At 30.4% G+C, this 21438-nt stretch overlaps 1 protein-coding gene across 3 annotated transcripts in view; it reads right to left on the bottom strand.

The window, feature by feature from the left end:
* The window catches only part of LOC129964107 (5'-AMP-activated protein kinase subunit gamma-1-like), a 190033-nt gene that overhangs the window by 90882 nt on the left and 77713 nt on the right, over positions 1-21438 (bottom strand). For 2 of the 3 annotated variants that reach the window (XM_056078790.1, XM_056078791.1), the window contains one exon: positions 702-1205. In XM_056078790.1, the coding sequence (XP_055934765.1) occupies positions 702-1205 (504 nt within the window). Of the gene's footprint in view, positions 1-701; positions 1206-10138; positions 10328-21438 lie in introns of those variants that run through there. The other variant, XM_056078792.1, reaches the window with a different exon arrangement.

The raw sequence follows: 21438 nt of genomic DNA, 5'->3' as shown, positions 1-21438 counted from the left end.
TAGAATAAATAAGGCGAAATGACAATAGTATTCATTTCCTACAGTTTCTTTCAGCATTTTTTGTTACATAAATGATAAAAAAGAAATTCGGAAAAAAAATGGCAAATTGTTAAATGAATTATTCTAAACTAGGATACCGGATTCGGAACCGGAGGGTTTCAGGTTCGAAACCTAATTGCACCGAAGAACCGTTGTGTAAGGGGTCTAATGCACGTTAAATCAGTGAGGGCCAAATGTCCTGTCGCTGGTGTGGGATGGAAGTTTGGAGAGAGGGGATGTCAGCTCAGATATCGTCCTCGTCATCTGACCGCGGTTCAAAATTACGAGGTCCATCCCAAAATAGCCTTAGTACTGCTTTAAAATGGGATGTTAATTAAACTAAACTAAATCCAAACTGATTTTTTAAAATCAAATAATAACGCATTCTATGAAATTATCTAACACTGCATTAGAAAACAAGTAGTTAATTAAGATTATGCCATATTATAGTAAAATTTTCTTGGTTCAAATAGAAAGGTTAAGTCCGAACACTTAAAAAATTCGACAAGCAGAAAACTCAAAATTTACTTCACAATTCTAAAACTATTTAATTCTTCATCAAACAACTAAATAATATAAGATAAAACAATTGGAATTTCAAAGTTCTTGCAATGTGCAAAAGATAATTTTAAAAAAGTATGAAAAATCATTTTTTTACAGACCTTGTTCCCTGATTCTGTGGACAAGGAATTGGAGCGACTTCTGAAAAGGTCAATCATTTTGGACATTGTCCCTCCTTTTGTTTCCGAACCAGAACGGGATCTCTGTCTGTAGTCACCACCGGGTTGTAAAGGCTCGAGGTAAGGCGGGTCAGCCTCAAGAGAGGTCTTCCTTTGCGCACTACCACTGAAGAAGGTATTCTTCAAGTTGCTGAGGAAGGTCGGTCTTTTGCCTTTGCTGTCCGACTTCGACCTGGGGCGGAAATGTTCGAAAAGGGCTGCTCGTCTTGAGGGGCTCACCCTAGTCAACACATCGTCACCAGATTGTCTTCTCATTCGTCCAGTCGCTGGCAGCGTTGTGGATAAGCGGTAAGCACCGCCTGAGAGGGACCGCATGCGAACCCTGGCAGGCGGAGTGGCACATTCTTCTTCGACGGTGGTGCTGTTGCAGGGGGGTTCTGCGGGTTCGGCGTTTTCGACAGTCACCAGTGGGCATGGTCCTTGGTTCTAAAAAAGCCAAAAACGGAATAACTCAGCATGTCGTAGAAACTTGAAAGAATCATGTAAAGGAATTTTTAGAAAAATGTTTTATATCAATGAAATACAGGGTTAGCATAAATAAATGTCTGGATTTTATATATATATGTAATGATATTTTAACTCTAATTTCAATTTAATTAATTTTCATAGTAACTTCATCTTAATTTAGCCCATAGTAACTTCATTCTAAAAATATTCTCTTATTTCGTGATCCAATTCCACTGTCTCTACTTAATTAATTCAAGAGAAGCTTTGTTAAATTGTTGAATCAGCTAAAATCTAACTTTCCCACACTACGCGTGAAGAGATAACATCCGCTGATCAAGCAAATTCTTTTTTTAAATCTTCCTGTGTTTCCCCTGCCTTCTCCGCGCCTGTAATGAAAATCCCTATCGAAATCTCATAATACATTAGCACTGTAAAGAAATATTTTCCCTATCAAAATCATAGGTTATATAAGACCAGGGATAAAATGTCCAAGAGCTCTTCCCTCATTCCTCTCTGTGTCGTTCTGTGTGCTCGTCGCTTGTACATATGCTTGCTTCTTCAAAATGAAATAAAACGACGTCACGAAATTAAAAGTATCTTCATTGTCTTCAAACTGCATCATGCTTCGCAACAAATAATATTACATATATATATACACACACACAAAATTATTAAACATAATATAAATAGGGATATATAAAAATAAAGAAAAACTTACCTGTTTTTATATTTAACACTATTTGAACACACACTCAACAGGTAGTACTTATATAGATATGTTGGTAAAATGGCTATTTTCACACTATTTGAATTTTATCTTTTAACAACATTGAAACCCTTGAATTATTGGGTAAATTGGGGTCCGAACTCCAATGCCCCATTGAGGTTTGGATATTCATAGCGTTCCTAAATGAGGAGTTTTCACAATACTGGATTGGGCGTTCAGATTGATTAACACTGATGATAGGATATGTTTCCTACGGGAGGGATGGTACCGTAGCTGGTGAAAACCCTTAGCACTCAACTTCAGTTCTCGCCAAAACTAACTTCCGAGCATTCAGATTTATCCGCGTGCCTTCAGGCGGGTCGGAGTAACAGTTTATGGTTCCTATCATTTTCAGTGCATTCACTTAGTTATTGAATGTTTCTAATCATCGAACGTCTCCTTAAGTAATGGTGTGTGCGAACATGGAGAAGTCATGAATAGTAATAAATAAAAAAAAATAAAACAATATCCGTAAAAATTATAAGAATGTGCAATAAAAGAATATGTACAAAAAATAAAAAATTTGACTTGCTGAATACGCAAATTTACTAAAATAAAAAAATTACTTAAATCATTAAAATTTTGATTGAGTCAAAAATTTATTGAAACGCGAAACAAAACAGTTCAGTATATTGAAGAAGGGGGGGGGGGCTCATAATGTGTAGAAGTGGCTAAGACATAATGCACAATATACCTAAATCCGTCACTGGCTGCATTAACCAGAACCAGGGACATCCATGCTTCAACTACTGTTCGTTTCAGCATTCTGAGACGACCACTTTTCGACAATTCTATCTCATTAAGGAGAGAGACGCGGAAGGATTAGCGCATTTCCGAAATTCTTCGACCTCGATTTTCGCCCTATCAGATACTTTTTTTGTTCAATTTTTTTTTTTCATGTGTATGTGAATTTCATGTCGTTTCTGACCGCATGTTATTTTAATTCAGCCTGCGAGTAATCCGAGTTTATTTCATAGTTAAATGTAAACATCCCCCCCCCTTCATCTTTCCTCTCACCACTATTTTGACGAATTAAACCCATCCTAACGCATGCGCAAAAACGCGGAGGGTTTCAGAATCAGTAGCCAAACAATAAACGATTTTATGAAATGATCCATAACAAACATAAGCCATTGAAAACAGCTTATTTCCGGTTGTGAAGCCTCTAATCGAAAGAAAACCAAAGGGCAAAAAACGGAAGATTGAGCAAGCTCGATATTTAAAGCGTTAAAAAAACATACACAGAATTTGTTCGGACATAAATAAGACTCTAACAAAATGCAAGAAGCATCGATCTGGCTTTCAAGCGAGTTGTTTACCCTTCATGTGCTATTCTAGTGACGGGGCTTAGATTTTTTTCTACAAATGAAATCATTGTTAGCCAAAGTGTTCACAATTCGGGAGTCACGCGTCGTAGGTTACAGGTGATAAAAAAAGACAATTCTGGATAAATGCCAAGTCCCGTGTGTAATGGTGAGATTGAACAACAAATACACGTGTAACCGGCAGGTGAAGGTCAGTCTCACAAATAATACTTCTAAAAGTTGCATATGCGTCTGTGGAAGATAGATCAGAAAAGCGTACTAGGTCAATATTAGCATACACAAGGGTCAAAGAATGTGACGTCAAAGTCACGTGACTTCAGGTAAATAAAAGGAAAATGAGAATCATGATTATACTTAGGATTCATGGAAAGGGTACTCATTTTTATATCAATGGATTGTTTGCCGATTTTACTCTTGGATCTCAGACTTAGATTTAGAATTTAAGCTAGGAGTTCCTTATCTTTTTTATCTAGGATGTTTCGCTGGACATCTTTAAAATATTTATTCTAGTAAATTTTATATGTATGCAAAACATAGTTTGAAGCCGAAGAAGTCCTTGGAGTTCTTTGAAAATTTTTATTCTACATGCTTTCAAAAGAATAATCCAATTTTTAGTATTTTTGTCAAGATGTCTTAGTCTAAACTATGGTCAGAACAGCGCAGCGAACTGAATAGGAAAGCAAAATGTAGGAAAAAGACGACCGTGAAAAAATATTTTGTGCTTATATAGTTTAAGAAAGGAATTTGTCGATTCAGCGTTTTGACTCCGTGAGAAAATGGAAAGCCCTCTCAATTAGAAGTCAAAGTTATATTGAAGCCGGATTTCGGGTGATTAGAACGTATATTTATAGTTTTATTTTAACCAAATTCATAAAACCGTTTATTTAATTTATATCCAGTTAAATTCAGACTTAAAAATACTTCAATTTCTCAGTTGCAAGAAATTCCCACATCTCTCGGATGTAATAACGAAGTAACTTTTAACTGTCTTAAAATGCTACCTAAGAAATTCTTAACTTTCGATTACAGCGTCACTTCCGAAAACGGAAAATCTGTCTCCTGAACTTTGAAAACACCGCGAATTTTCTCCCCTGTTTTTTATTTACATTTTTAACGGCGAAGATACACCGAATTTTTCATGATTCAAATTCGCTGATAATAATATTAAAAAATTACATTTAAGTCTCTTTAATCACTCAACAATAAAAGAAGTGACTTTTTTTTAAATCGAGAACTGCAATTTCTTTCTAGATTTTAGTATATAAATACTGTTTATCTAGCGTTATATATATATGTGTGATATAATTATTAAAAGTGGAAATAAAATATCATAATAATAAAATTTGCATCATTTAAATGCCATCTTTTTTAAAGACATTATGCAAAAATTTAGGATAATTTTTATAGTATTTTTAAACACATACACACCGCATACATACATACAAATAAACATATATACAAACATATATGTATTATGTGTGTGTATGTGTGTATATTAAAATTTGTACGAAATTTTGTATGTATTTAAAAATGGTATAAAAATTATATTCAATTTTTACATAATTATTTAAAAAATTACATTTAAATGAAGCGAAATTTTATTATGATATTTTGTCTCCAATTTATATATATTTACATTCTAGACAATAATGAAAAATATTGTTGCAAATCATATAGAAATATTTTTTTTAAAAAAAATGCGTTTAAAACGAAGTAAAAATTTGTATGACAACCAAATTAATATCAATAAATAGAAAAATTTCCGTATTTACCGAAAATATACCAAAGGTTTTCTGAATGTTTAATTAATGAAAATCAAACATTAGAGGAATTGCTCAAACGTGTCAAGTTTGGTAGCCGCCAATTCAATACTTTGCTCCACAGAGATCCAATAAATATATATTCGCTCTTATCATAAGCAGAAATATTTAATAATATAGCAATTTATAATTCTTAAATCTAATAGTTCAAGAATAATGACGTAACTAATCCAATACAATGTAGACCCATTTTTGCGAACGTCATTAGTTCGGCAATATTGTAGGAGAGCAATTTGCAAATGAATGTAGACATAACAATGCATAAAAATGTGAGAAAGTAATTTACGCGTAATAGCTACATAAATAATATGTACTAATTTTAATAGTCCAGATTTTTCTATTTAAAGTATGGATATAAATCAGCGGCAGTGGTCTCCACGAAACTTTCTCGTCTTATTCCATTAGTGAACAATACTTACGAAAGGGCCTCTTAGGATGTGAATATTGCCGATTACTTGCAGGCATATTAATATAAACGAACTAGAAAACCGTATATGCATTTTGGGTGCTCTTTCTTCGACTGATTAAAACCAAAATTTAATGCAAACTTATAATTTCAATCACAAAATCACATACCAAATTTCACATCTTTAGACCATTGAGTTTTTTTGAATTATTATGTTTACATGGTTGTGAAAGTACATATTGATAAATGGTTAATTCCCTGACAGATTTAATGCCAGGGATTCAAATCTGTCCACTTTGATTCATATCTACACACTTAGGCGGCTCATGTGTGCACCAAATTTTATTTATTTGGTTCTCGTCGTGTTGTTGCTGTCGTGCCTATTTATATTTGGACAGCTAGACATGCAAACTTCTTCTAAATAGATTTCTACAAATTTTGAAAGAAATTTGGAGTAGAGACCAAATTTCAAATTTTACCCCTTTAACTCATAACGTTTTAGTCTAACTTGTTCTCAGACAGACAGACATAGTCTCTAAAATGTGTACTTCGGACTCGAAGAGGTCTGAAACGTGGAAATGTATGTATGTATGTATGTATGTATGTAATGTGTATAAGTATGTATGTATGTATGTATGTAATGTGTGTGAATCTCGAGTTCGGGTTGTTTGATGATTACAATGCTCACGAGAGAGTAAAAAGAAGCAACAATTCAGACATCACGTCGTTCAATTTCTGGTTCTTCCTGCTGTTGGGGGAAAAAGTATAACAGCCAACGCTAGAGTCGTTACAATGGCGTGATTGTTTCTTTAAATGCACCCCAAATTGCATGGTAGCATGCGAGGTAGGAGTGCTTGCCTCGGAACATTCGCACATTCTACTCTATAAATCTGTTATCCTTCTTCCGTCAATGGACAAGACCATCAACGCCAAGAAAGTTCAGATTTTTATTTTTAGAGCCCAATACATGAATTTTGTATTTCGCAATATAGTAATGAAAACCGAATATGCACTTAATACAATTTCTTTTCCAGCGATTGAAATTAAAATTAAACACAGAACTACTATTTCAATACATTAATTTAGAGTGTTAATTTTTATATTTTCGTAATACATATTTTAATGATATTTTAAATCTTTAAATGGCATTTTCTCAAATTCTAATTCTGGTAAAAGTTTCTTACCAAAAATCTAATAAATTAATATCTAATGCATATTTTTTTTTGCTCAAACTCCGAATAATAATTTCTCAATTTGCTATACAGTTCCTGAATAACAGAATAAGTCATCTGATAATTTAGAAAGATTTTAATTATTTTAATATTTTACAATGCTAAAAAAATTCATGGTATTTATCAGTTAAATCCCAAATATTTAAAAATAGGATAGAAGTACAGCTTCTTAGGATTTCAGGATGGAAGTAAGAATTTCTTAGCTCAGAAACTAGGTAATAATAAGTTTTTATACAAAGCATTTGACAAGTTTTTAGGTTATATACCTCTTTACACGGAAAAAAAAGCATACTTTTTTTTTTTCAATTTCTTTAAACATTTTTTGTTTTTAACTTATATATTTATTTTTTGTTCCATTGGTTCAAAGAATTCAAAAATGTTTTATATCATTTTTCAAAAAATCCCTCTAAAATGCAGTCACAGAGCTTACTTACTATGATAAAAAGTTTTAAAGTTTGTTTGAAAAACTATGAAAAAGTAAAAAAAAAATTATTATAGAAGTCACATTATCGTGTTTTGTATCGATATCTGTACAGTTACTATAACTGAAACGAAAACCTAAAAAAAAAAAAAAAAAAATGTGGGCGGAAAGTGGATATGAATGACTATTTCACCCCTATTGTTTCATAAGTAGAGCAAGAGGGAAAAATCCTTTCGTGGATACGAGTTGAGAGGATTTTAACTGATAGTTGGAGATATTTCTTACTTAAAAAAACAAGTGTAAACCAGTTTATGGTACTCTATCGAAAATAATAATAATAATGAACTACATTTTTTTAAAATTTTATATATGCTGGGTTCTCTTCTGTTCTCCTTCATTTATTCAATAACAAATGGATCTCGCTATTTTAAAAAATGTATAACATTAAAAAAACCTTTAGTTCAGGAAAGAATTCGTTAACTGATTCTTTTGGAAGAAATTAATTATCGTTTTAAAACGGCAAATGTTCAGGGGAATGAATTAATTGTTATATTACATATCTTAAAAAGATGTGATTTTTTTTAATTCACTAGTTAATTTCGGTTTCTAATCTCTATTATCACTAAATTATTTTTAACTAATCTTATAGATTGTTTTTAAAACTGCAGGTTTTAGAAGAAATATAAAATTAAGATGGATCATTTTTAATATTAATATTTATCACAAATCTTGAGAAATAGTTCATAATTTTCAAATTTAAAAGTCAGAATTAAAAGCATTTTGACAAATAAAAAATAGCTTTAACGAGCAAAAAATACATATTAGCTTATTTCTACTATAAGAAAAATATAAAACATAAAAATTCTGAAGATTCATATTTTTGAGATAAAAATCTTAATGAAATAATCTAAACAGACAGGCAGCTTCATTGCCAAAAGTAGCCATAATACTTTTTTTTTTTTCAGATGTATATAATTTCTCAGTGAACATCAAATAACAACGAAGTTTAATGGAAAAATCTTAATGAAATTTACATTCAATGTGTTCACAGTTTGAGAAACTAAAATCTAGACAAACAATTTGAGAACTGTTGTTTACATTAAAATCAAATCCTTCTTTCTTTCTGCCACTTTTCAGTACAACTAGAGCAAAAAAGCTGGAATATGTGATATTGCTAGTTAGACGAATATATTTTTTTAGTAAGATTTCTGTTCCTTTAACACATACACTTCAGGCTATTTAAAATCTCGGAATACCATTCTTAAATTTAATTTAATTTAGGAAATTTAAAAAAAAATGGCAGTTTAAATTTCCAGTTTAAGAAAATCCTTCTTAAAATTCGTTTCGTAATTTTTTTTTTTATTATTATCATTTTAAAGAAGAACTCTCCATAAGATTTTCTCATTTACTTCTAAATAAAGATATTACTCTCACATAAAAATTCTGGACTTTGTGCAAGGCTATGGACGCCGCGAGTGTTTAGAAATTTATTTTTAGAGTCCCGCAGATGAGCGAGGTCCGTACTTCATAGAAATAGAAAAGAAAATAGAGTATGTAAGATTATTACAGATCCTAAGAAAATGAGTTGAAAACATCGATTTCAAAATAAAATGTTGTATAAAATAATATTGTAATTTAAATTTAAAAAGTACGTTATATTCCACAAAAAAAAAAGGGGGGGGGATTTAAAAGAAAGCACTTATTATTTTCCCCACTTATAATTTTCTTTTTTATGGGCGAGCCTTTTAATTATATTTAAATGATTTTGCTGCAAAAAGTATCCTTATCCGCAGAAAATAGAATTTTTTTTATTTATTTATTTAAGAAGAGTGTATTTTATAAATTATTTCGGACACTGAAAAATTTATAAAATTGCCAAAAGTCAACTTGCAACGGTTGCAAGTTAGCAAAAGTTCTGTCAAATGGGGTAAGTTTACCTTCCAAAATAAGAATTAAAACATTTTTTGATGCATATGTAGATTAAAATGTTTTCAACTGTTTTCTCTCTTTATTTATTATTTGTTTTCTTAGATATACGATTAATTTTTAAAATTTAAACCTTAGAGTAGATATAAATTAGGCTTAACTTAAACTTAAAGTAATTCTGCAAACGATAAATCATATGAATTTTTTTAATCAATCTCAGTATCGTTTAATTTGCAAATAACATTATAGACTTTTTTTAAACTAAACTACGCTCTAGATATTTAATTAAATTTTATATAAAAAAGGCCCTCTAGCTTAATTCTGAATTTTTATTTTTAAGTAAATAAAAATAAGTTTATCATTTCTATAATTAATTGCATTAAGGTATCTTTCAGTTATACTATTCAATAAATAAGTTAACAACTATTTTTTTGCTTTTTAACGTCTTATTTAAATCTGATTAAGTTTCGTTTTGAATGCTCAGAAGTTATAAATATAAGAATCATTTAATAAAATTTTATTCATTGATCACTTTCCGTTAAATATTTAAATATTTTTTTTATTTATTTTCTTTCTCGTTAAAAAAATTAGATGCTTCTGATTTTAATAGAAATTATTTAAAACAAATTTACACCATGTCGTTTACAGAAAACCTTCGTAAATAAATGAAATAATTAGAATTCGAATGAAGCATCCATGAAGCGTTGATTCACAGCAAACCTTCCTTCTTCGTAAATAAATGAAATGATTAGAATTCGTAACAAATACGAATACTTCACAGAAGTAGTTAAAGATGTATGGATATTAAACTGTTTATCATATATCGAAAATAAAATACGTAAATATATCATTTACAAATATTTATGGAATATTCAATATATGTGCATATTAATCACTCTAATTCTTGACAGGAAGGTTCACAAAAAGCAGAGATTACAAAATATATAAATTATTATATTCCAAAAAAAATAAATCATATAATTTCACAAAGCAATACCAAATAATGTAAATCTTACCTTTATTAAAACAGGCATTTTTAAAATGATCCGCTTTGCATAAAAATTTCAGAGAAATTTCAGAATAGCGACATAAAATTTAAAATAAATTTCTCCTTAGGAATATATTTTACAGATCCCTTTCTAAAAGCAAATGCATTTTTTTTTCCGTCTACGACTTAGTTTATTTAACTTCATTCAGTAAATTCCAAATTTAAATTAAACACCTTCACTGAAGGTTCTTAATCCAAGAACGAATATAATGGATCTTACACTGTCTATTTTCCTTCAGAAATAATCACAATAGATTTTCAAATGAATTCGATCAGTTGTCTATTTGCAACTTCTTTGCAAACAATTTCATCAAAGAGTTTCACAATTTAATAATTCAACTTATAAAATAAACGCGAATAAATTTCCATAAATTGCTTCATAAGGTGACGTCAAGCCGACGTCACTCCTGTTTTACTTTTTCAAAAAAATAAACCACTGATTTTTTTTAAATAACCACAGATTCTCTCTCTTCCGATAACTGTTGACAGTCATATTTCGTCCCGCGCATCAGCAAACACACTTCTTGCAATCTACACAATACAAACAGCAGTCGATGATTCCCATACAGCAGGGGACACTCATAATTCTCGAGTAAAAGTTCCCGGGCTTTTCTTCCCTCGAAGGTGAGCTGGTGGTTGCGTGATGCTCATATGAAGGGGGTGACAAAAATAGAATATCGGAGGGGGATCACGCCAAAGTGTGTCACTTTGAGAGGCTGAAGTCACCACATCGATGCTCCTTGCACAAAATGAGGGAGTCTGCAGCGCGCTTTTGGGCGGTACGAATGGGCGATTTATAAGATCGGTTTGCACTTGCATGGGGGGGGTTATGGTTTAGAAATGCAATTAGCTGTTTGCCGGAAAACTAAATTCGACAAAATCCTAGCCAAGCCGTTAAGACACGACGTGTGTTAAACGGGCATAGAATTAACGAGCGAATAATAGAAATGAAATGTATATGCATGTGTTTCACACGATACAGCTCTTGAGGACATCAAAACTAATTTAATTCTTTCTTATATACATTTTGCATACTAAAGCAAATAACTTATGAATAAATAATGAAATAAAAATCATCTGAGAGTCATCAGCGGAACTTCAACAAACGGAATGCAGTAATATAATAATGTAAAAGACAAAGAGCTCTTTCTTTTATTTACTGTTTACCTCGTTGTTATGACAACAGTTGCTAATACAATTAATTATATGGATGAATGGTCCGCGTATGTTTAAACGACAAAGTGATGACTTGAACCATGTATGACTATGAAGACATTACTAAGTCTGAAGAGTATTAATGGACCAATCTCCAGTCCACGAGTCTGATAGGTGATAATCACGTTTAAACGTATATATTCCCACGAGTGTGACTGGGAATATTCATGCGTGGTCCAAAGTCACGATTATAAATCAGACTCGTCAAAATAGGGCAAGTGGGTTTGGGTATCTTTTTTATATAAGAAACAACCGTGATAACAAAGCAAATAAGGAAAATTGCTTTTGAGGAGGTATCGAATTCTCGAGCGATAGTTCCGGGCTTTTCTATACTAGATATAAGGTATAGAGGGTATCATTTGAAAAAGTTATGACTGACAGTAGAACAGACATCTTCTCCGAATTAAAATCCAATTTGAAATTTGTTTTGCGAATAACTTATACATATCTTTTAATCGCTCATACAACCAGCGCTAATGGTCTTCTCAAAACTTTTTCATACATTTTTTTAATAAAGGAGTCCTCCCCCCCCCCAGCATAAGAATCGTGAACTCTGAGTAATATCGTAAACGCGTTTTTATTTATAGAGCCACGAGCAAGGTTATTTTATGCTTCTCAGCACAATGACAAAAACCAAGTACGTATTTTGGACGCTTCCTCGTTCGACTGAAAGCTGGAACTCGATAACTGAAATTCGATATGTGATCCAGTACTATGATCATGTATTAAATTTTAGTTATCAAAGTCATTTTGAGCTATTTTTTTTACATGCATGAGACAAAAAAGACGGTGAAACCCTTCATGGATATGGTTCATTTTATTCGATCTACAATTAAGATATTAAAACCGCGTATTTAATTTGATCAAACTAGCTTTTGCGTTTTGTAGTTATCATATTCACTTATAGCTGAACGAGAAGATGGCCAAACTGTCGGTACACTTTGTCCAAAATTTAATAGAAATTTACAAACTGGGTGTAAAGACTACAAAGCAAATTCCATCCTTCAAGTTTAAAGCGTTTTTGAGAGACAGACAGACTTTATTTCAGAAAATGTGTTTTTTGAACTCAGGAAGGTCTCAAACATGAAAATTCATTAAAATCTCAAGTTCGAATACTCTGATAATTACAATCTTTTCTCTTTGTGCGTCGAAAAATAAATAATAAAATTATGAAAAACGGTGAAGGAAAGAAGAGGTTCTATATTACTCTTCAACTTCGTAAGTATTCTGTTGTTGTTTATAATAGCACTTGCCATGGACAAGTTCGCTAACGAAGTCAGTGAGTTCAAGCCAAGGGAGCGTCTCTTGTTTTAGCAGCGCCAACTAGGGCCAAGAGTACGTCTTAGCTACTCACGCATCACATTCGCTTGCACAACCCCTTTTTACAGTGGGGCACATTCACACATCTCACAGATAGAACAACGGAAGAAGAACCATGCCCGAACCGGGAGTCGAACTCAGTACGCCCAGATCGCGAGGAAGAAGCGCAACACCTATGCCAGGATGCCGGCCTCGTTAGTGTTCTAAATTGCATTTATGCTGGGCACGTTGACAAGATTTTAATTTGCGGAGATGATGAATGCAGAAATAATTTTGAAGTCAATCATTACATTAAACCCCGAAAATTACCCCAGTACCCAACAAAAACATAAAAATTATCGAATTCTATAATTTCACCGATTCAGGTGAGAATTCTGTCAATAAGTGAATAGGTTTCAAAGAAGAGACCTATTCTCGATCATAACACTGTTTATACACAAGTTCTGTCAACATTCTTGGCAAAACTGTTTGGCGATTATGTTCGTTACCATGCGAGCGAATGAGACAGACGATGGCGAGAGGCTCTATATATAAAATTAAAGTAATCAGCAAGGACACACTCATTGCCTACCAAAATACACCCAGACTACGGAAGCTGGCGGCGGGATTTACGTCAAGTAATTGCTTTGCGACGTCCCACCCGCTCAGAAACTTATGACGTTTATTTTCATTTCGGAGTTGGAACTCTTCAAGACAGCTGAAGAGACGGAAAAAATTGTAACTCTTTGACTCGACAGTGAAGAAACAAAAACAATGAAAGAAGGACCTTGTTGCAGTGTGGTCTTCGAAGCCATCATAAAAGGAATCAAATTTAAAAGTACAATGAAACAAATTGCTAATTTACTGGATTACAGATGAATCACTGCCATGAATTTTAGCTTATTATTTTTTCGTACAAAAAGTATTGCATAAATATTCAACCTCCTCAAGATTTTGTCGAATATCCGGGCTCCAGACCTGCGTTAAGTCAGAAAAACGCATTTTGAGAAATATATCTGCCTGCTTGGGTGTAAACATGGCAATACAAAAATATTTCAATCTAGACGGATGAAATCTGGTGTGTTGTTTACAGCCAAATTAGTAGAGTTCTATCAAATTTAGAACGAAATCCATTGATAAAAAGTCTGTCTGGTCGAATGCAAGAGAATATTATAACTTCATAATACAAAAAAGAAGATCAGTAAAATCTGATACGCAGTTCAAGCATCTAAATGCAGATCCGTATTCTATTTTGAACAAATCCGACAAAGGGTTGACCGTCTGTCAATATTTATTTTTGCATGTATATAGACGCGACAGCACAAAAACACAATCACTTAGAGAATTACACCATGTAGAGTAATAAAATCTGGCACATGATTTTATTATTACAACTACAATTTTAGTGTCAAAAAAAAACGTCGAAATTGTATAGATTCAGCAAAAATGCTAGATTCACTAAAACTATTCGTTCGTTCGTTTCAATCGGTCGACAAAAAAAAAAAAAAAAAAAAAAAAAAAAAAATTTAAATGCACACTTTTTTTTTTTTTTTTTTTACAATCCCAAGAAGTGCAAAGCACTCATATGGGAGACTCGGAATAAAAACCTGAACCGTCGTGGTGTTCACGGCCTTCGTTTAAAGTCCACAATTTTTATGCGGAGGCAAATAGCACATTTATTAAGAAGTAAGCGAGAAAGTTTCTTAGAGACTACTTCTGATGGATTGTTATGCATAACTGTTTTATTAAATACTATATGACAAAATAACAATAAAATGCAATTTAAAATTGTTTTGATTTTGAGAAGTACAGAGAAAAAAGATTGTGTAAAAATAAATCAAAAATTATATTAACAAATCACAATCAGGTGAGCCTCACGAGAGTTCTACGTCATCCTTCTTCTTCTTCTTCAGGTGTCGTCATCGTCATCTGACCACGGTTAAAAATGACGAAGTCCGTCCCAAAATAGCAATAGTGTTACTTTAAAACGGGACGTTAATATAACTAAACTAAACTTTAAAAAAACCCTCTGTTTTCTATAACATAATTTAATTTCTATAATATATGTTTATTGTAACAACCTCCGGAATAGAATCAATTATAAATAGGCATGTTTTTCTTTCAATTCTACAGCACTTGTTCCGGTTGCAACACAACAATCCCTTCTGTTTACATTCTCGGTTTCAATCTAAATTTAGTTAATCTTTTTATCACTGCCATCTCCCCGAACGCATCGTTAACAAGAAAAGGAACACGGTGGAACATCTAAAAAAAGGAGGGTGGGCAACATTATCTTTTTGTAAATGCGTCTTTTACACAATGGAAAAAATACACACACACACACCGAGCTATTGTACTCGTGCAAGGTCGCCACCATTCGATGAGCTCGAGAGAATATGATACGAAATCGGATGACAAAGAAGGGCACTGCACTGAGTTAGCAAAATGGTTAACATGTGTGCGGAGCTTTGCCACGGTAGTTTCTTTACAATGCTGTTTGTTCGTAAAATAATAAATATAGAAAATAATTTATATAAATACAACGCTTTAGCACTTATGTTTAATTCATTCGGTAGATCAGCAGAAGCGGTCTCCGGAAAATTTTCTCGTAGGCTCTCTAAAATCTTAATCGTATAAACAACCTAATAGCAAATGATTCGTTAACATACTGTATACAGGAAAGATAAATTCAAAATTTCCTGAAATGAGCGAATATAAATAATTAGCTGATCGATTGTAATTCCTAATAATGAAACAAAATCAGAACTGAAAATTATCATTAAATACTTGATCAACAATCAACCGGGGGATATGATTTTTAAAAAACCGACTTCATTATATGATTTAAAAAAAAAAAAAAAAAAAAAAACGACCACAATTTGCTATTATTAAGAAAGGAATTTATAAAAGCAGAGCTTCCAATCTATAGCATTAGGAAATGAAGAAAATCGAAACATAATGTTGCTAACAAGAACTCAATTTGTACATTAATTTCAACTTTATTATCATTCCTATTGTAGACATGAACAAATTGTTTATTCTTTACTCATAATTATACTATCTTTTTCCTAATTACTAATTTAAGAAATCGCATATGTAAGAAAATAATTTAATTTCATGATGCCTGTCAATGTAAAGATCTAATGTTATCCATTTCAAATAATACCCCAGAAACGATTTTAGAATAATTCTTTCAGGAAAATTTCTATCATTTCGATTCGTCAAATATAGATACCTCAGACAGTTCTCAGAGGGAAACTTAAAATATGAATAAAGAAGCAGTTATATTTAGCTTTTATTAAAAGCTTTACTTTGATTAAAATAAATTCTTGTAAACAAGCATAGTTTAACCTTCATTAAGTTTCTGTTTTAAGAACAGATTGTATGAGAAATAAATGCATTTTACGCATACAAAAAAACATAAGACTCTCTCTCTCTCTTTCTTTCTTTTTTATGTAGTCTACATTAAAAGAAATATAATCTGTAATTTCAGTAACCCATATTGTGCAAATAATATCACTGTTTTATTTCAGTTAAAGAAAAATACATAATGTTTATGAACTTTTTTTAAAATCTATAACAAAATAAAATACTAAACTATTTTTGTCCAATTCTGCGATTAATTGAAACAAACGAAAATATAATACAAGATCGAACTTTTAGAAAAGCAATCTGCATTTGAATGCAAATAACAAATTCGTGACTAATTGAAATGCAATAACACATTTCAATAAATCACGAATTGCGTAAGTTCAAACCATTTGGAATCTTTCCACATTTGCATGGAAATTAGTCATCTGAGTTTCAAATACTGTAAGTTAATTTTAAATACAATTAATTCATTAGCTTAGCTAATTCTTAATTAATAGTCATGACAACTTCCACCTGGAAAATGTACCTTCTACGCAGCGAAAATCACAGCCTTTAAATTTTCTTTTTCTAACTTAATAATTGATGTTTTAAAATTTAAATTAGTGCCAATGAGGAACTGTATTTAATTTCATAATTCCGGTAAGCAACAGCATGGGAAATTTTTATCAAATTTTATTAGAGCAAAATTGCTAAGAATTAAATACTTTGAAAAAGTGAATCAACATAAATATTAAAACATATAATAAATAACAATATATAGAATCAACATGAAGCCAGTGCAATGAAACAAAATAATTAATAATATTTTGAATTAGAAAGAAACCAATATACGTTTTATCGAATTTTAATAGAACCTTACTAAATACCACAAGATTACAAAAAAAAAATTAAATTCTTTAAAAACTCAATGCAGAGCTAGTATATAAAATAAATAATATCTGGAATTAACAAAAAAAACCAGTGAAATTTTTAACAGATTTTATTAGAGCCGAACTAAATATAAACAAAATTTCTAAAATTTAAATTCCATGGAAAAGTGAATTGATGTAAACACTAGAACTCAAAATAAATAATAAAATCTAGAATACAAATAAATAAATAAATGAATAAATAATAATAATAAAAACTAGAATGCAAAATAAATAATACCGCACACAATGACACATAATAATAACTTTTTTTTTTTCATTTTTATATAACCCAAACACAAATACCTTAAATCGAATGATAAATATTTAAAATTGAAACGCTAATATAAAAACTTACCAGATCAAATATCACATGTCAACTTCCATATCAAGACAATCATTCACATTTACGATTGTTTCGTTGATAACTACTTAAAAAATAATCCACTTTATCTCAATATTTCAACAGATACCTTTTATACTTTTTTAACTTATGAGATTAAATTAAAAATCTTAAAATACGTTTCATACAGGTGTAAAAAAGTAGACAAGCAACGAAAAATGCTGAGCAAGTATATGTTAAAATACACTGTTCGCGAGACAGGTACTTCTGATAAACAGATAAGAGTATATCGTAAATAAAGGCAGGAACTCAGAAAGATAATGAATTCCCACCCTTAGACACAATAGCAAGAATATAGTTTCCAAAAAAACTGGGGGGAGGGGGCAACATTTTTTGTAAAAAATATCAGAAAGGATTTTAAAGTCAGTTATTGAGAAAAAAAATGGAGCAAAGTTTTTATGATATATAGATAGTAAAAATGGCAATAATTTAAGAATAATTTTTTTTCTCGAATACAAAAACATTTTTTAAAAATCCTAATAATCAGAACAAAGTTAAAGAAAAGAACAGAATTCTTAAGAGTAAAGTATTCTTTTCCATATTTTCACATAGTTCTTTTTGGAAAATTTGACACAAACGAAGCCCATTTACGACAGATTACAATAGAAAGACATGTATTGTGAATAAACATTAGCAAAAAAATATGGTATAGCGTAAAAATAGAATGAAACTAATAAAAAACACAACTTTCAGAACTATTTCTCATCCAGTATTTTTTAATAAAAGATTGCAATTCAGAGTTATGAATATAAGTAATATAATGGCAGCGTGTAAAACAAATAAATAAATTATTATTATTACATAATAAGTAAACAAATAAGTAAATTCAAAACAGTATAAATAAAAATAATGAACAGCAAATTTTAAGAAATTTTCTTTTTTATTTAAACTTATAGTCAAACGCAAATCAACAATAAAAGCACATAACTGCTCCCTTAAAAATTTTTTAAACAGTTTACAGTTATTTCTACACTTTAATTCCGTCTGGATAGAAATATAGTACTAACCATATTAGAAATTGGCAACGTTTCGATAAAACTTGAACCATATAGAACGAATTAGTTATGGCAGACAACACCAAATCTGAAGAAAGAGAGGTGTTTTCTAATATGATACATTAAGAACAATTCTATTATTATAATATTTTATTCCTTTCTAGCTTTAAAGCATTTCTAACTGGTGTCAATTCCCTCCCTGAAATATCAACCAAAAATATAAATAAATACTGACGCTTAACACTTTCAACGCTAACGACGAAATATCTCGTCTTTCAGATATTTCCAATTAAAGGTTTCTGTGGACTTAAATTTGTGATGAAAACGGTAAAAGCATTCTTCAGATATGTATTAGAAAGTTCAACCTATCTAAACTGGCATAAGAGACAAATTTTAGCCCACAGAAACCTGTAATTGGAAGTATATGAAAGACGAGATATCTCGTCGGTAGCGTTGAAAGTGTTAAAGATATCTAAAGATAAAAAGAAAGTTGAATGGAAATTACGGAAATTATTCTTTTTTACTGGTTTAACAGATCAATAATAATGTCTAAAATTTAATCCTTATCCTTTTAATACTACGCAGTGTTTATTGAAGTTAACATGTTTGTATTGTATTATTATATTTGATATATTTGTGAGTCATCCTAATGGACTCATAACGTCATTGAAAACAAAATTTGTCCGGGTTATCTATCTTCGAAATGCATGCTGCATTTCGCGTGTTGTAAATTTTATTTTCTTATTTCTCACGTGAATTGAGAAGATAATAAACAGTTTCTTCCTAAGCTTTCAACAACAGAAGAAAATCATGCGATTAAATCTTTAATGAAACAATGAGAAGGGTTTGAATTGCATTTCAAAAAAATAATAATAATAATGTTAAAAAATAAGCAGAAAATTGTTTTTATAAAGTCGTTGAAACTCATGAAAACAATTCTGCATAATTATTGTAATTAATAAAAAGATAATTCTTCATGAAAACAATTTTGTACAATCATTGGTATTAATAAAAAGGTAATTCTTCAAAATTTTAAAATGGTGCGAAAAATACATATGAGAAATGATGTTTCCCAAAATTTATCGAATGGAAATTCAAAATCTAGCTTAATTTTTAATTAATTAAAGTTTTGAAAAACTGTTCTCAAATTGAACATTATCATTCTCTAATGTATATTTGAAAATAATATGGAAGTTCTAGATCAAACAATCTGGTAAAATGAGTCAACAAATGCACACACAGAGAAAATACATATACTTCTTTATTATTTGTAGAGATATTGGTTAAAATCCATTTCTTATTATTTGCAGAAATATTGTTTAAAATCCATTTCTAATGTCATTTGAAACATTTTTCTTAAATATGCTGCAACCCAAAATAAACTAAAGAGAAATTATGTTTCATATTTTACTACAAATTTAGTATCATACAATAAAATTTTTACGATCCAGTAAAAAATATTGACATTCAATTAAACTTTACAGTAGCAAGCCATTTTATGATTCTCTTTAATGCTTCCAATTACATAAGATGAAGTTTACTGTAAGCAAAAATATAAGGTTAAGCATTATATAAAAATACACTTGAGAGAAAATGAGACAAAAATGGAATCTTTAACGACTTATTAGAACAATATGCCTTTTTTATGTTGCTGTTGCTAGCTCGTTCTTACTGAAATAAAATATGTCGAAGCAAAAATTCTTATACATTTAAAAAGAATACGATTTCTTTTATAAATTATTTAGCTCTGCTATATTAATTATTTAGCTCTGTTAATAAGAACAATTCTATTTTTAAAAAAAAATGCCACGTATTACTATGAAGTCACTAGTATAAAATTTTATATAATATAAACTTCGTTAAATAACGATAAATAAATGCGACGTATGAAATTTGAATTTCCTTTTAACAAATAAATATTGTTCAGGAATTTTTCTCCCCTAATTTCAATATTTTCATTACTAATTTTTAAAAAAAAAAACATAATACTGTAAAAAAACATTAATATAGACAAAGCAGCATAAAAACAGATAAACGCAGAATAAAAACAAGGAGGAACAATTTTTTTAATAATTATCTATAAAAAGCCTTTGATTCAAGATCTCTAAAATAGCGTCTAAAAGGATATTCGCCATGTTTCCTTAACATGATTTGTTTTATGTTCATATTAAACGAAGATAATATCACACTTCTCTCGATGGAACTAACACATTTCAAGACTGTAAAAACATACAATTTAAACAACATACTAGCTGTTATATATCATAAGTAGGTAACAAGGTGGCTTTAATATTTAATTCAAAATCTATCAACAATTTTTATTATTTTACACGAAAATGTTTCCATCACTAAATGTTTTAAACAACAAAAAAATATAAACAATTTTGCTATTTTTTTCATATTATTATTCCTAAAATAAAAAAAATAATATTCAAGGTAAGGTGCAAAAGCGAAATATACAGTGAAATTCTTCATTTAGAGAGCAATTTTTCAAATAAATCCAAAAAGCAATCTTTCTCAAACACCAATTTTTATTTAAGAATAGAAGTGAAACTGGTTTTTAAAAGTTTAACGAAAAATGAACTTTAAAATCCTAATTTAAATCCATATTAATAGTGTAAATAAAATTAATGAAAAAAATTACAATTCTACAAAGAGGGAAAAAAAATCCGTTACATTTGCATTTTAAAATGCAGTTTTAGACCAAATAATTAATTTTAAAAAAACCCTAATAAACACTGATAAAATATCCACAATTTTATAGATTTTGTTCAAAAGTTTACATGGATCCACACTTTAGATGATAAAATTCTGTATTAAATTCAATCTATTTGATACTTTGCATTATGTATTTACCAAGTTCACCTACATTCGAACAGACAAATTTTCCGTGAATGGATTCCATCCAAAATCTCAAAGAAATCTAAAAATATGGTGTAAAGGCCACATTCGAAATTCAATCCGTTTCAGTTGAAGCATGTTCGCAAACTGAGGCATAATTCCAAAATTGTGTGTGTGTGTGTGTGTGTGTGTGTGTGTGTGTGTGTGTGTGTGTGTGTGTGTGTGTGTGTGTGTG

Source organism: Argiope bruennichi, chromosome 3 (assembly GCF_947563725.1).
Source record: "Argiope bruennichi chromosome 3, qqArgBrue1.1, whole genome shotgun sequence".
Taxonomy (NCBI): domain Eukaryota; kingdom Metazoa; phylum Arthropoda; class Arachnida; order Araneae; family Araneidae; genus Argiope; species Argiope bruennichi.
The sequence above is the reverse complement of the archived record's forward strand: the minus strand, read 5'-3'. Positions and strand labels throughout refer to the sequence as shown.